Source organism: Staurois parvus, unplaced genomic scaffold, assembly GCF_062004578.1.
Source record: "Staurois parvus isolate SC_StPar_1 unplaced genomic scaffold, SC_StPar_1.0 ptg000177l, whole genome shotgun sequence".
NCBI lineage: Eukaryota > Metazoa > Chordata > Amphibia > Anura > Ranidae > Staurois > Staurois parvus.
Genome location: NW_028317973.1, coordinates 6,835,204 through 6,853,018, shown reverse-complemented (window position 1 = coordinate 6,853,018; position 17,815 = coordinate 6,835,204). Strand labels below are relative to the sequence as shown.

The window sequence follows — 17,815 nt, the reverse complement described above, 5'->3', positions numbered from 1 at the left end:
TTTTTTATAGAAACATGAAAACAAACTGGAATTTAAAAAAAATATGTTTAATGTGTATATAGAATGCACACCATGCTATTACGGCCCAACTGTAGACAAAACGGTCTGTTTTTTGTTTAGAAAAGTAAGGAAGGGTGCAAGCCTCTCTCAACATTGTATTGCTGTGTGTGTCTATACAGTGATACCTCGGTTCATGAATGCTTTGGTTCACAAGCAACTTGGTTCATGAACAGAAGAGTTCGCAAAAATTTGCTTTGGTTGATGAACATAAGTCTTGGCCATCTTCCCTGCTCTGACATGTGGTCTTGACTTCCTCTAGGCGAGATCGTGGTCACAGACAGACACTGAAAGTCTACTGTGAAGACAGTACTGAGAAGCTTTTTGGTGGGCTTTTTAGCACATACTATACAGTATTATACATCCCTGTGAACACTTGCTGTAAATTGTTTTTGTGTGCATTTTAGCACATACTGTACCAGACATCCAGTAAGGATCCAAAGAAAATTCAGAGCAAGCGTGGTGGTAAGAAGAAAGTGTGGAGCGGTAATGAAGGTGACAAGAATGTGCAGAGCATGCATGTTGTTGAAAAGAAAGTGCAGAGTGGTAATGAAAGTGACCAGAAGCACCACCCCAACATAACTGTAATGAACAGAGTGTTGAATCTGATGAACGATAACGTGGTCTCTCATTTCCGGAGGGTTATGGGAAAAGACAAGCGACATTGGACAGATTTTTCACCAAAACTGAGCCTGCAGCTAAGAGACAAAGAAGAGAGGTAACCCCTGAAGGAGATCTCCCCAATGTCCTTATGGAGGGGGACTCTCCCTCTGAACAATAACCGCCTTCCTGTCCTCCACGCCAGAAGTCGCCTCAACCAAGGTTAATGTCCTCTTTATTCATACTGTACTGTACTTTGATTCATATTTTTGTGGTTCAAAAACAAAAAAAAAGTTCAGAACGGATTAACCTTATTTACATTGCACCTTATGGGAAAATTGTATTCGGTTGGCGACCAAATTTGGTTCGTGACCACATCCATAGGGCTCAGAACAGATTAACCTGATTTACTTTGAACCCTATGGGAAAATTTGCCTTAGTTCGTGACCAATTCGGTTCACGACCAGAGTCGTGGAACGAATTAAGAGAACCGAGGTATTGCTATATTTGGAAGATTTATCCTCACTTTCTACCCATGTGACAGACAGAATAAGAAATTGGTGGAAACACCAAAATTTTGAACAAAGACAGAAAGTGAAGAAGGTTTTATTATTGTTGTAAAAACTTTGCGTATAAGCAAAAAATGGATGTACTACCAATATATCAACAATGACAGATTGATAAATTAATCCATCAATGGCTTACAACATCGCGCCACACTGACGTGAAAACCATCAAATTTAAAAAAAAGATTGAAGCCACTATTTTAAACAAAATTAAACAGTATATATAAAAATAGGGATATACCATAAACAGCGCTCTCAACCTGTAAACACCCTGAAATAAAATAATAAATTTATATATATAAACTATATATAAAACCAAAAAAAAAATAAGAAAATTGCCACCAAACAAAATAAAGTGCCAAAAAATTAGTGAAATATCAGGACAATCAAAAAAAGTCCACAATAAGGTGTCCCTCAGACGAAGTCGTGTGACGAAACACGTAAGATCGTGATCAAGCAGTGAAGTCATCACGTACGCCGTTACCACGTGGCTGGCCCATGTGACTGCAACCATGTCATCTGTTACTGAGAGCGGCTGGTGAGACGTCACTGTGAGAGCTGGAGATTGTTTGCAGACTGCAGATATATATATATATATATATATATATATATTAATCAATGCTGATGTTATACCTTACATATTGTGATTTTGGTTTTAACGGGGGATTTTGATACAATAAATAGTCAAACGATATTATGCTATGACGAGTGTTCTTTATTTATCCACATATGGATTATACTTACCATGATGGAGTATAATTGAATCAACCATCTGATGAATGATTATTATCTGGAGTAATCGTTATTTTGCTGAGTCTTCCACATCTACTGATATTTGAGAGATATGCTGATTAAACACCAGCATCTGGTGAGCTAGCACTTTGATGGGGTGTTGAGCACAAAGGAATTTACGGTTGTGGCAAATTTATGTTATTTGAAGAAATTATATATGGACTATACCTTATTATGGACTTTTATTATTGTTGTCTGTGTCCACATTACAAGGATTCACACTCATAGTCCATCCAGGAAAGGGGTGTCCGGCAAAGCATGGAAAATACCCCCAATGTGTACACAGACCATATTTAAAACATAACAGAAAAATCTCAAAAGGAAAGGCATTTAAGCATAATGTACAGAAAAGCAAGCATGCCAATACCCAGTCCAAAGTGCTTACAAGAGTTGATGGGTTTTTATGGAGCTCAGGTAAACACTTTGCCCTGGACCTTGGCATACTGGCTTTTTTCTATACTGTATTTTACACTATGCCACCTTCTGCCATATCTAAAGGTTAGAACAATTCTGACTACAGTAAGGCTTTAAGCTACAAAATGCAATTGATTAGCTCTTGAGTTGATCATTGCAAATGACTTCAGATGATGAGTCTTCTAGTAATGATGTAAATGTAACATCAATACATGAAGTTTAGAAGGTCAATCATTTTAACAGACTGTGCATGACAACTAAAAGAGAGCACACCAATTTGTCACTTTCCCTAAAACATCAACAATAGTGTGTTGTAAGATAAGAAAGAATGTGTGTTGAGAATTACAAAGACAGAAATGTATTTGGCTGGGAAATATAAGGAATTTGGTTTATCCAAAAGAACAGATTACCCTGAAAATATTGATACTACAATAGAAATGGCGCACAGTGAATTACACAAATGATTGTTTTTGATACAGCCTAAGATCATGTTACTGTAGGTATAATTACACTAAAGAGAAGATTTTAAATGCATTATCAATATGGACCCTTCATCTCATTTACTAGAATTAAGTACAATGCTCATTATTCTTATTAGTACCCCTATCTGGCGATTGTTAAAGAAGTATTAAAACCAAATGCAAAAATGTATTGCATTGCAGTTTACCAATTCTTAGACGTAATGGCTGCATTAATTTTATTTTTTAGGGTTTCTTTATTCTATTTTCATCTGTTGATCCAGCCAGTAAGACTGTTTTTCAAAAAAAAAGCTTTCATCCAGATGGATCAGTTACAGAGATGAGACAAATCATTTTACACCAATAGGAGTGCTTACAATGATCAGCTTTTATTTAATATTATGTAGAACCTTTATCCCAAAAGGAAAAAAAATAATTGTAACTGATTTTAAAGTGTGATATGAAATTTGACTTCAATTTGTTAGTGTGTTTAAATCTGCTAGTAAATTTAACACTACATCCCCTTATACTGACTAACAATGCTGCTGTCCAAATGTACCCCCTGTACTCCTTCATCTAGAGTGAGGGCACCCTAATATAGGAGGTGAGTTACTGGCCAGATCAGCAGGTGAAAGCAAAGGGGAAAAAAGCCTTAAAAAAATAAAAAATGAATGCAGCCATTGCATCTAATAATTGGTAAGCTGCAGTATATTACGTTTTTTATTTTGTGTTTAATATAGCTTTGGGCAGCCAACATGGTAGCTGCTGAAGTACTTAAAATACCTAGAAATTGTACTGGGAAAATTGATTACATTTTGCTATGTGGAATCTGTCAGTGCAATAATTTCCAGTGTATAACATATGAATTATTACAAGGTTTTATATTATAAAAAGAGAAATGAGGTAATTTAGCCCTTAGAAATGATTCTTACAGACACAGTCTAACCATAGCAGGCATTTAACAGAGAAAACTAGTATCTTCTTTCTGTATGTGTAGAGTAGTGAGCATGTACAAGGAACATAATGTATACTGCAGGGAAGAAAGAAGTCAAGTCATTGATGCACTGGCCTGTATCCTGTAGACTTCAGTACCTGATCAGATAAAAAGTATGGTGGGAAGGCCTGCAGAGCTGACAAGGCTGTACTGCACACGATTCCTGTATGTTCCTCTGCATACTCAAGTAGAATAGGGATGGTTTCAGGCAGCTGAGCATTCCTCAAAGATAGAAGGTATAATATCATGTCATCCTCATCCTGTGCATTATTCAGCCCTTCCAAAAATGTGTCCTTTGCTAGTTCAACATCCTGCACACAAAACAAAAAAGAACAGATAAAACAGAAACAGAGGTATCAAATCAAATTTCCAATTCCAGCCACAACTTTTTTATTTTATGTTGGACAAAGTGTTGCAGGGTTATAACAAGTGTCATTTGTTTTAATGTCTTCTCTCCCCCCTTGGGACATTTTGCTCAGCTGTCCTGGTGTGTCAGGGTACCAGTGGGAAATAGGATCTAATCTGTCCCCAGTCTATCCATAGCTAAAAAAGGTTTCTCTGGTTTGAAAGGCTAAGTTAAGCTAACATTTCAAACACTAAAATCAGCAGAAGGGACATAATGTACAGGTAGTATGACGTGTCCCTTGTGCTGATTCATTCTCTTTTTATAATTATCTTTCTCTGTCCGAGTCCCCCCACCCTTGCCATCTTCTGGTGAAGTGGGGATTAATACAAGAAGGGGCTCATATCAGGAGAGCTTGACTATTCCAACCCTTTTCCACCACCCATAGACGCTATACTCCAGCTTCTATGAATGGCACAGGATCTGTAAATGGAAGGGGCGAGCTATCAATCACCCGCCATTCCCCATTTCAGACAATTTTAAACTTAGGCATTAACTTAACATTTTAGTCGTGCTCCAATGTTTAACATAGAAATATGTGCAGGTGGCACAGGCTGTCTGGGTCATTTGGGTTTGGTTCTAGTATTACCTGGATACACCAGGGCACCCATTGAGTAAAACCAACTGGTTGTTATGCACAGTGGAAACACCTATTTTTAAGCTGAACAAGACAGTGCTTATTCCAATTTTACGATTGTACAGTATGTCTAAGTGGCAATATGATTTGGTTATGCTACTGATTGTCTGCTATGAACTTATGCCTGTACTGGGATAGTTTCAATAAAGAATTGAAAAAACAGTAAAGAAATATAGATGTCCAGCATTAACATAGACTGGGGTACAGATCAGGGTTTCTAATTTTTGGTTCACAGAAATCCAAATGAGGAGGATCACTCTTAGCCAAAGAAAACAACAAAGAGCCAACACTTGGGAAATCCTTGAAGGACTTTTACTTTAGTCCTTTTCCTGTTTGGTATGCTTCACCTAAAGCAGGGGTCTCCAAACTGTGGCCCGTGGCCCAAATGTGGCTCTCTAATGCCTTTATCCAACCCTTGGGGCTATTCCACTAATATGAGCAACTATTTCTTCCACTGGCACTAAAGACAGGGCATGATTCCTCCCACTAACACCAACAATGGGGTACTATTCCTGCTACTGACACCAAATATGGGGCTACTAATTCTTCCACTGACACCAATATAGGACACTATTCCTCCCATTGACACCAATGATAGGGCACTATTACTTGCACTGACTCCAACAATGGGGTACTATTTCTGTCACTGACACCAAAGATAGGGCAACAAATTCTCCCACTGATAGCAATTAGGGGACACTTTTCCTTCCACTGACACTAATTACAGGGCACTATCCCTCTAACACCAATTATGTAATTTGTTTCCTCTTACTGAATAACAAGCTTATAGCATTGTTTACTCCCATCGATGCCAGGGCATTTTCTACTCCAAATGGCCACAGTCCAGCCCCCTTAAAGTGTGAATGGCCCTTTGTTTCAAAATTCTGGAGACCCTTGACCTAAAGTAAAAGAGATTTAGGGATTTTCAGTACTAAATGCTTGTTGTTCTATATGTTTGTGGTGCCAGCACTTGCCGATCACGTGATTATCATTTTTGTGTTGGATGTATGTGTGTGGGTCGGACGAAGGGTGCTGTAAACCTGTCATACAGGAGAGTGGTGCCTGTTAGCATCGAAAAACAGCAATGGTTAGCCCATGTCTTTGGTGCAAATGTTGAAAAATAAAACACTGCATACAGTAATGCCAGGCAAGATGTGAAATCAAACCATGAGCCATGAATGTTATTCATCAAATTCTGCAACTGTCCACATAGTTTAATTCATTTACCTTCATCTGGGTTTCGTGTAACCTACAGCAGAATTCTGAGAACATCTCACAGGATTATTAGGAGTGTACTTCCTGGAGCCTGAACTTTGCAATTTCTTCTGAGCTTGTTGCCTGCATCACCAAACACATACAAACTTCCAAGATACAGTAGACTTGAATCCTACTTACTGACTTTTTAACACCAGACGTTTTGTAGGCAAGAGGCATCAAGGAACCTGCAATAGGTGTGCTTGAAAATTCTTCTTCTGCATCATTAATTAGTGTTCTACAATTACCAGACTACCACCACAATGAAGTAGGATGGTCTGGTGGATGAAGAACTAAAGTACTGAGCACTCAGGCTGTACTCCCTGTAAGCATTTCAAGATTTAATTTTCAATTGTGATTGGAATGTGCCTTAAAGCAAGACTTTAATGAACTGTAAAGTCTATTTTGATCTACCATATACTGGCTGCGAGCCATTTCATAAGATTACTGTCAGTACTTAATACACTTGTACAAAGTTTTATGTTCAGAGTTAACTGGGAGCGTATGCCAAGAAATAGATTTACACATCTAACTCCAAAACCACTAGTCACGGTATTAAAAGTTATGCATGTACGTGTATCCTATCCTAAAAATATTTTTAATTTAAAAATCTAGAATTGAGAGCAAGAATGACGCACCTTTCCAACAAAACTGCAGTAAGTACTTCAGCACCACTGCACCTACATACTGTACTTCTCCCCTGACTAACACTGCACCCACACACTTCTCCCCTGACCAACATCACACCCCCACACTTCTCCACTGACCAACACTGCACCCCCCCACTTCTCCCCTGACCAACACTGCCACCCCACACTTCACTGACCAACACTGCACCACACACTTCTCCACTGACCAACACTGCACCCACACACTTCTCCCCTGACCAACACTGCACCCACACACTTCTCCACTGACCAACACTGCCACCCCACACTTCATTGACCAACATCGTACCCCCACACTTTTCCACTGACCAACTCTGCACCCACACACTTCTCCACTGACCAACACTGCCACCCCACACTTCATTGACCAACATCGTACCCCCACACTTCTCCACTGACCAACTCTGCACCCACACACTTCTCCACTGACCAACACTGCCACCCCACACTTCATTGACCAACATCGCACCCCCACACTTCTCCACTGACCAACTCTGCACCCACACACTTCTCCACTGACCAACACTGCCACCCCACACTTCATTGACCAACATCGCACCCCCACACTTCTCCACTGACCAACACTGCACCCACACACTTCTCCACTGACCAACACTGCACCCACACACTTCTCCCCTGACCAACACTGCACCCCCCACTTCTCCCCTGACCAACACTGCACCCCCCCCCCACTTCTCCCCTGACCAACACTGTCACCCCACACTTCACTGACCAACACTTCACCACACACTTCTCCACTGACCAACACTGCTCCCACACACTTCTCCACTGACCAATACTGCACCCACACACTTCTCCACTGACCAACACTGCACCCACACACTTCTCCCCTGACCAACACTGCACCCCCCCCCCCACTTCTCCTCTGACCAACACTGTCACCCCACACTTCACTGACCAATACTGCACCACACACTTCTCCACTGACCAACACTCCACCCACACACTTCACTGACCAACACTGCACCCACACACTTCTCCCCTGACCAACACTGCACCCCCTCCCACTTCTCCCCTGACCAACACTGCCACCCCACACTTCACTGACCAACATCGCACCCCCACACTTCTCCACTGACCAACACTGCACCCACACACTTCTCCACTGACCAACACTGCCACCCCACACTTCATTGACCAACATCGCACCCCCACACTTCTCCACTGACCAACTCTGCACCCACACACTTCTCCACTGACCAACACTGCCACCCCACACTTCATTGACCAACATCGCACCCCCACACTTCTCCACTGACCAACACTGCACCCACACACTTCTCCACTGACCAACACTGCCACCCCACAATTCACTGACCAACACTGCACCCCCACACTTCTCCACTGACCAACATCGCACCCCCACACTTCTCCACTGAGCAACAATGCACCCCCCACTTCTCCCCGACCAACATCACACCTCCACACTTCTCCACTAACCAACTCTGCACCCACACACTTCTCCCCTGACCAACACTGCACCCCCCCACTTCTCCCCTGACCAACACTGTCACCCCACACTTCACTGACCAATACTGCACCACACACTTCTCCACTGACCAACACTCCACCCACACACTTCTCCACTGACCAACACTGCACCCACACACTTCTCCCCTGACCAACACTGCACCCCCTCCCACTTCTCCCCTGACCAACACTGCCACCCCACACTTCACTGACCAACATCGCACCCCCACACTTCTCCACTGACCAACACTGCACCCCCACACTTCATTGACCAACATCGCACCCCCACACTTCTCCACTGACCAACTCTGCACCCACACACTTCTCCACTGACCAACACTGCCACCCCACACTTCATTGACCAACATCGCACCCCCACACTTCTCCACTGACCAACACTGCACCCACACACTTCTCCACTGACCAACACTGCCACCCCACAATTCACTGACCAACACTGCACCCCCACACTTCTCCACTGACCAACATCGCACCCCCACACTTCTCCACTGAGCAACAATGCACGCCCCACTTCTCCCCGACCAACATCACACCCCCACACTTCTCCACTGACCAACACTGCACCCACACACTTCTCCTCTGACCAACACTGCACCCCCCTCACTTCTCCCCTGACCAACATCACACCCCCACACTTCACTGACCAACACTGCACTCACACACTTCTCCCCTAACCAAAACTGCACCCCCACACTTCTGCCCTAACAAACACTGACCCCACACACTGCTCCACAGACCAGCATAGAACCCCACATTTCTACACTAACAAACACTGCACCCCTACATTTCTCTCCCGATCACCTCCGCACCCACACACTTCTCCCTTAACCAACACTGCACCCCCACACCTCTCCCCTAACCAACACTGCCCCTCCACACTTCTCCCCTGACCACCTCTGCACCCACACACTTCTCCCCTGACCCCCACACCTCTCCCCTGACCACTGCTGCACCAACACACTTTTCCCCTGACTACCACTGCATCTACACACTTCTGACCAGCATAAAACCCCCACACTTCTCCACTGACCAACACTGCACCCCCACACTTCTCCCCTGACCACCTCTGCACCCACACACTTCTCCCCTGACCCCCACACCTCTCCCCTGACCACTGCTGCACCAACACACTTTTCCCCTGACTACCACTGCATCTACACACTTCTCCCCGACCACCTCTGCACCCCCACACTTCTCTCCTGACCATTACTGCACCCCCACACTTCTTCCCTGATCAACACTGAACCCCCACATTTCTACCTTGACCACTATTGCACTTCCACACTTCTCACCTGAACACCACTACACCCTCATACTTCTCCCCTGACCAACACTGCACCCAAAGACACTTCTCCCCTGACCACTGCTGCACCCCCACACTTCTCCACTGACCATCACTGCACCCCCACACTTCTCCCCTGACCACTACTGCACCCCCACACTTCTCCCCTGACCAACACTGCACCCACACACTTATTTCCTGACCACCTCTGTACCCACACTCCTCAGCACTGGTTACCACTCCACCGACACCCTTCTCCCCTGACCAAAACTGCATCCAAATACTATCCCCATGATCCACACACTTCTCCACAGGTTACCACTGCACCCATGCACTTCTTCCCTACCCAACACTGCACCCACACACTTCTCCACTGACCAACACTGCGTCCACACACTTTTCTCCCTGATCACAGTTGCACTCACACATCACTCCAGTGATCACCACTGTACTCTACTCTTTCTTCATTAATCCACACTGCACCCACACAAATCTCCTGTGACCACCACTGCACCCTTGCTCTACATAACTAACCGCCACTACACCCAAACACATCTCCTTTAACTGCTACTGCACCCATGTACATCACCAGTGACTGCCACTGCACCCACACATTCCTTCACTGACCAACACTGCACCCATACATTTTTTCCACTGACCACCACTGCACCCATATTTTTCTCCAATGCCCAACATTGCACCCACACACTTCTCCTCTAAATGCTACTGCATGCACACACTTCCACACTGAAAACTGTTGCATATCCACACACTTCTCTACAGACCAACACTGCACCCACACACTTTTCTCTCTCATCACAGTTGCTGCCACACATCTCTCCAGTGACCCCCACTGCACTACAATCTTCTTACATTGATCAACATCCACTAACTTTTCCACTGACCGGCACTGCACCCCTACTCTTCTACGCTGATTAACACTGCACCTACACAATTCTCCAGTAACCGCCCCTGCATCCACACACTCCTCCTGTGATCAACACTGCACACACACATCTCCACTGCATTCAAACACATCTCCATTGACCTACTCTGTGCCCACTCACCAATCCTGCACTACCCACCTTCCTCCCCGATCACAGCTGCATTTACACTTCTCCACTGGCAGAAGCTGTACCTGTGTACTTCTCCATCAACCAATGCTATAGCGAATTCTCCACTGTTATATCGCATACCACTGTTGCACTAGGTGCATTGTGCTACATATTACATTATATTCCTTAGACTGCTGAACTCTGTACACTGCAGTGTACATTTGTAACACTAACATTTTTTTTTTTTTTTTAGGAACTTGGAATTTTATGCTATTTAATGAACAGTGATTCCTTCGTAAGCACATATGAACAAAAATATACTTAAATAAATAGAAAAGCATTTTCCAAACTACACATCAAAGCATCTCTGGAATCAATAATGGTCATGGCAACAAACCCCTTAAAACTTCAGGAATAATGCCAATCAGAACAGAAAATGTTAAGGAATTAATGAATGACCTACCTCTTCTTCGCATAGGTCCATTCTGCAGAGCTTGCCAATAATTGCTCCTGCTATAATAATTCCTGTTTCCATAATCTCTTGGTTTGGTACTTTCTGTCTAAGCTTTTCCTGGTAATGAAAGTCAGTTCTCAATTTTACAAGTATACTTACAACACAGAACATAACTGCTTATGGGAATTGAAGGCAATCAAAAAACTGCTATATGTGACGGTGTGTTATCCATCCGTAGATGTAATAAAAAGAAATATAATTCTGAATGCTACAACATTCCTCCCACTTGTCTGGATAATACTGACCCTCTCAAAGCTGAACTACAGAAACATCAAATAAACACAAAATCAACGCAGCTATGTACAGAAATTTAAAACCATAAAATGTATTTTAAATGTGTCGTGTGTAAAGTCGCATACACACGATGAGAATATGATTGTCCTTTTTTTTTCCCATTGTAGTCTTATATCAAAACCAAATAGGTTACTGGTGTTATGAAAATTCTTGTAAGAAAGAATATAACTTCGGAAGTGATGTAATGTATTGTATTGTATTGTAATGCACAGTCTTTTTTCGTTTTTCATACAAATACTATACTAATTATACAAAAATTGCTCTGTTATCTTATGAGAAACTTTTTCGTGTTTGTCCCTTCAGATATTTTCAAAAATGAGCTGCATGGTTGACTTGAAGAAACCTTTACTGCGCCAATGCCACACAAAAAAAGCCTTGTTGCAATATGTTTGACATAACTTTGACATGCCTCACCGGGCTTTTTTGTGACATTGGCATAGTAAAGGCTTCTTTCTGGTGACTCAACCATGCAGCTCATTTTTGTTCAGATATCGTCGTATTGTGCTCCTTGAAACAACCACACTGTCTGTTTCCAGAGCAGCCTGTATTTCTCTTGAGGTTACCTGTGGGTTGTTCTTTGTATCCCAAACAATTTTTCTGGCAGTTGTGGCTGCAATCTTTCTTGACCTACCTGACCTTGGCTTGCTATCAAGAGATCCCCAAATTTTCCACTTTTTAATAACTGATTGAACAGTACTGACTGGTATATTCAAGGTTTTGGATATATTTTTGTAGCAATACCCTCTTAGGGATTGCTGAATAATTTCTGGGTTCCCTGTCAATCTGGACCTCTTGTTGAAAGCCCAACCTCTGCTGACACCACCGTGTTCTGGTGACCCAGATAAATCACACCTTTAAAATGGATTCACACACAGAGTAGTATAAACCAAAGTGAAGTTTATATTGGATTTGGAGGTATCTGAGTCAAAAATAACAAAATAACACTGATAATGGTCAGCAAATCTGATCACTCTTGGCAATTGTGAGCAAAAGTAACAACACCCACAATAAAAGAACAGTATCTATTAGCAGGCCTGCTTTCAGAAATAATCCACTGCCTCCAGTCTGAGGGAACTGTTGAATCCCCAGTGAGCAAGAATGACTATCAATACCAGATAAGCTCACTGTGGGTCCTCAGAACTAGATAACAAGGATTCAGTGTGAAATAAAGAGAATTCTCAATTATAATTGGAAATGTCCCCTTTAAGAGCTCTATAACATCTTCTGCACACTTGTTGGGGCCCAATTGGTATGAAGTTGCGTTCGGGGGTGGATGATAGTTCCTCAGGGCAGTCACATCAAAGATAGTGAGGGAAGAGGAGAAGAGCTAACACTCCCCTGATTGATGGCAAAGAATTAGTGCAAGATTCTGTTTAAGAGCTCTAGCAATGATTGAGCTTGAAGCGGTAAATAGCAACAATTGGCATAAATGTCTATGGACAAAGATAACTCCCTCTGGATGTCAAGGGCAAAAGATGAACAGTAGTATGAATCGTGCTCTGCAGAAAGAGAGGGGAATTTATTAATTCAGTTGGCATTGCTGTATCTTTGAGTATAACTGTATGTCTTGCGTTCAGTTTGGATGATAACTGTACTGCATGTGTATTCCAACAATGGCGCTGGTATAACTAGGCCACAACTGGGGCAACTGTATGAAATGTTCACAACTATGTGCAAGCAGATAACTGAGGTGACGAACTATCAATGTTCGCTTTGTTAGTGGATGCAGGGTCTCTATAACCCAAACAATGTGGTTCGGCGGATTGCCGTGATCCATCCTTCCCAATGGATAGAGACAGTCCATGGGCCCTCTGGTTCAGACTTGGCATCCCGCTCTGTCTCCTGCCATCAGAGTGGCCTGCATGGCAGCATGGCAAGCTGGGTGATCAGTGAGTTCTTTCCACACTCTCTCCCTCTCCAATCCTGGCTCCACAGCCTAGTTCAGTGCTTCAGCCATAAGCACACCTCCTTCTCCGTCATTCTCCCTCCACATTCTGCTGGCCAATCTCCTGGGCTTTGATATTTATATGCCCCTGCCCACATGCTACCTCTCTTGGGAAATGAGATGTGGTCCTAGGCACGCTGCTTATCAGCCAAGTCCTGCTATTCAGAAATACAAGTTCCATAGGGCTGTTCTGTCAATGTGAGTAACCCTGAATAGCAGGCCACCATCATCAAATGTCTACTTTAGTGTTTTGCAAGTAAACACATTTTCATTGGTTACATTCTTATATCCTTTTACATCTTTATAAAGTTCCATTACCTTGTTACGCAGGTCTTTTGACAGTTCTTTTCTGCTCCCCATGGCTGAGTTTGTACCCTGCTCAGTACATCTACGTGAGAGCTAACTCATTGACTATTTATATACAGACACTAATTGCAATTGAAAAAGCCACATATGTGGGAAATTAACCTTTAATTTCCATTTTAACTTGTGTGTGTCACCTTGCGTGTCTGCTTCAAGGCCCAACATTCCAGGATATATATATATTTGATCAGGGTCACTTGGGTGATTTATCTTATCATTATGATTTTAAAAGGAGCCAAACAACTATGTAATAATAAATGGTTTCATATGATCACTATCCTTAAATAAATACAGTTTTTGGCATGATCAATTATATTTTCAATATCAAAGCCTACATTTCATGATTTCTCTCAGGGAATGCAAGCTTTTGAGCACAACTGTATATCTAGAGCTCTGCAGAGTATTGTGGATGTTGGAGAGAAGTAAAGGATTTTAGAGCACAGTTCTGCTGTGTGTGTTCCAGCTGTGGCTCCTATGAGAGTTCCTGGGGGCCTTAGTCAGTAGGGTGTAGTTCCTCTGGACAACGGCCTTCCCTGGCTGAGGAATGCTGAGAAACCTTGCTCCCTAATGGGCAACGTCTAGGGAGAGTAAAAATTGAAGATGTACCCTAAGTGGATGAGAACTGAGCATCTCTGTTCCATAAAGAATGTTAACCTGTGTTGAGAAGTTTTATGCAGCAGTAAAGTAAACCTAGAAAACAAAGGGCTTGATTTGTTTCTTCTTGTCTGCCTGTCTGAGACTTATACCTAGGTAAGTGAGGAGACACCTAACTCAGGCAGGATGGGGCTGGAAGATGCTAATGGGTATACATTGTTAGACCTTGGTGGTCATGACTCTTGACTTAAAGCGGAGTTCCACCCAAAAGGTTAAGTTCTGCTTTAATGCTTTGTCCCCCGCTCCCCGTTAAGGATTGGAACCTTTGGGGAGGGTACCCAAATTTGACAGGTACCCGCTCCCACTTCTGCTGCGATCGCCTAGGTCGGGTGTCGGCAACCCGCGGCTCCAGAGCCGCATGCGGCCCTTTTTCACCTTGGCTGCGGCTCCGGAGCACACTGCCCACCGGGTGACAGGCAATAGGGCAGCAATGGGCAAACTACAGCCCGGCGGACCTTTTAATCCGGCCCGCGGAGCTAGACTCCCGCTGGGCTCCTCTCACAGTCCGCCCTGAAGACCGGTGTAGCATGAAAATCTGTCTCCTATGAGGATCTGTCCCCCTCGACGTATCTGCGCATGTGCCGGAGATCGCCGATCGGCTGCTAATGCCTGAAACTGGCACATGCGCAGATACGTCGAGGGGGACAGAGCCTCATAGGAGACAGATATTCATGCTACACCGGAACGGCGCGGGAACACGGCGAGAGGAACGCGCGGAGCAAAGGTAAGTGAATTCACACAGGGGGGACTTGGGGACTTAATATGGGGGATGAATTACTATATGGGGGATGAATTACTATATGGGGGATGAATTACTATGGGGGATGAATTACTATATGGGGGATTAATTACTATATGGGGGATGAATTACTATGGGGGATGAATTACTATATGGGGGATGAATTACTATATGGGGGATGAATTACTATGGGGGATGAATTACTATATGGGGGATGAATTACTATGGGGGATGAATTACTATATGGGGGATGTATTTTCAGTTTTAAAAATGTGGCTCTCAAAATAAATTTCAATCGTGGTTTTGGCGAGATTTGGCTCAGTTGAAAAAAAAGGTTGCCCACCACTGGCCTAGGTGATCGGAAGCAGACAATGTCCTCCCTCCCCGTAGTCTTCTGGGACACATGGCAGGTCCCAGAAGACTAAGGGGCCATTCACAAAGCACAGCGCTTATCGCGCATGTGCAATGTGCACCCAGCTGTGAAGCCGCAAGCTGTCACAGCCGGTTGCCCACACTACAGATGCCGGCGCCAGGGAGAGAAGACAGCCAGTGAAACCAGCAGTGGTGAGGACACCGCTGGACCAAGGGACAGGTAAGTGGCTGTATTTTAAAAAACAGCAGCTACAGTTTTGTTTTTTTCAGTTGGAACTCCGCTTTAAGGATCAGGCCTGTAACATGTTCTGAGACTGTTTGTAAAATTGCTCCTTTGGAGAGAAAGGACCCACACAGGGAAGCCAGAAGCCTGCTAGTGGCACCCAGAATAGGGGTGCAAGTCCTGGGTTGTTAGCCCCTCCTACAGGTAGGCTGTACCAGGCTACCAATCAACAGTCCTGTGTCCTCCTCTTTCACCATAGTGTCAGTCACAGAGAAATTAGAGAGAAACAGCAGTTCTGTGAAGCCTGGGGATATTTTATCTGCAGCCCTCTCTTCTCTACAGCTGTTCCACGTACAATATTTATCCAGCTTGTCTGAGCTTTCAGAAAGCAGGGAGTGGGAAGCTGAAGTAACACTCTGTAGAGCTCAGTGAGGAGAGCTCTGAGAGCTCGTTGGAGGGAGGAGACACACCCCCCTTCACACAACACACAGGAACAGAGCTGAGGCTGTCAATCAGGGGCTTTGTGCTGTAGCTCCCTCCCCTGTTACCTTTTTTCTCTTGGTGTCAGGAAAACCTGTCAGAAGTAATTCATGCTGATAGTAGAGGAACAATGTAGCAGACAAAAATAACACTTGGGTTGAGATATACACACTATAGAGGGATATGATTTGTTCATATTTCATATCTGAGGTTTACAACCATATTGAGCATTATAACTTTAGTTTAGTATTATATGACATACCATCACAAGCTTGAGGAGTGCTGTTGAAGGGTGTGGTACAAAGGCTGCAGAATATAGAAATTTCTCATGTATCTTAGCTTGTTTCTTTTTGGTAAAATCCAGGAAATCTGAAAGTGCTAATATTGAAGCATGCGACTGGGATGCAACTGCTGCATCAATAAAAAACGGGCTGCAACATAATATACATTCATCAGTTTCTGAACAGCAATCAGTATAATTAATGAAAACATTAATCCAGTAACAATGGTAGTACATTCAAATACAGGCTACCAGATAGATAGATTGATAAATAGATAGATCACATGTGCATGCAATTAATCAAGCTGAGCAGAATTTTAAATGATTCAAATCTACTCTAAAGTTAAACTACCTATCATGACATGTACTGTATACAGGACTTTTTTTCAGCGGGAACACGGGGGATTGACATGGTATTGACACAACCCCAAATGATCCACAATGGCTCCAAATTGATACGGTCCAGAAATATTTAGACCAGGGGTACTGAATTAAGACTCACTGAGGTCCGGTTTGTAACATTTTCTTTCTGCAGAGGTACGAATCTCATTTTTCTTCTATGACTCAGGTCCTTCACATCACAGCCCCATTTACATTAGTGTCCTCAGTCCCTCCCTCTCCCATCACAGCCCTCTTACATCACAACCCCTTATATATATAGGCCCCTATATCACAGCTCCCCCCTCACATCACAGCCCCCCTATCAAATCACAGGCTCCCCATATCACAGATCTCCCCTCACATCACAGCCCCCCATATCACAGCTTTTCCCTTACATCGCAGCCCCCCATATCACATTGCCATCCCCCATATCACAACTCCACCCTCACATTACAGCCCCTCATATCACAGCTCCCCCTCTCGAATCACAGCCCCCATCTCAATTCAAAGCCTACCCATCTCACAGCTCCCGCTTCTCACATCACAGACCCCCCATATCACATCACAGCCCCCATATCACAGCTCCCCTTCTCACATCACAGCCTCCCAGTATAACATCACAGCCCCCCATATCACAGCTACCCTTCTCACATCACAACTCCCAGTATAACATCACAGCCCCCCATATCACAGCTACCCTTCTCACATCACAACTCCCAGTATAACATCACAGCCCCCTATATCACAGCTCCCCCTTCTCACAGCACAGCTCTCCCTTCTCAAATCACATCCCCCATATCACACCACAGCTCCCTCCTTCTCACATCACAACCCCCCATATCACATCACAGCCCCCATATCACAGCTTCTACTTTTCA

The 17,815-nt window shown here is 43.7% G+C and overlaps 1 protein-coding gene across 1 annotated transcript in view; it reads right to left on the bottom strand.

Annotated features, from left to right (window-relative positions):
• Window positions 1–17,815, bottom strand: part of LOC149462310 (microsomal triglyceride transfer protein large subunit-like) — a 153,513-nt gene that overhangs the window by 64,873 nt on the left and 70,825 nt on the right. The window contains exons 7-9 of the mRNA XM_089677129.1: window positions 16,539–16,707; window positions 11,156–11,263; window positions 3,980–4,192 (exon numbers count right to left, since the gene is read on the bottom strand). Of these exons, the coding sequence (XP_089533255.1) occupies window positions 3,980–4,192; window positions 11,156–11,263; window positions 16,539–16,707 (490 nt within the window). The remainder of the gene's footprint in view (window positions 1–3,979; window positions 4,193–11,155; window positions 11,264–16,538; window positions 16,708–17,815) is intronic.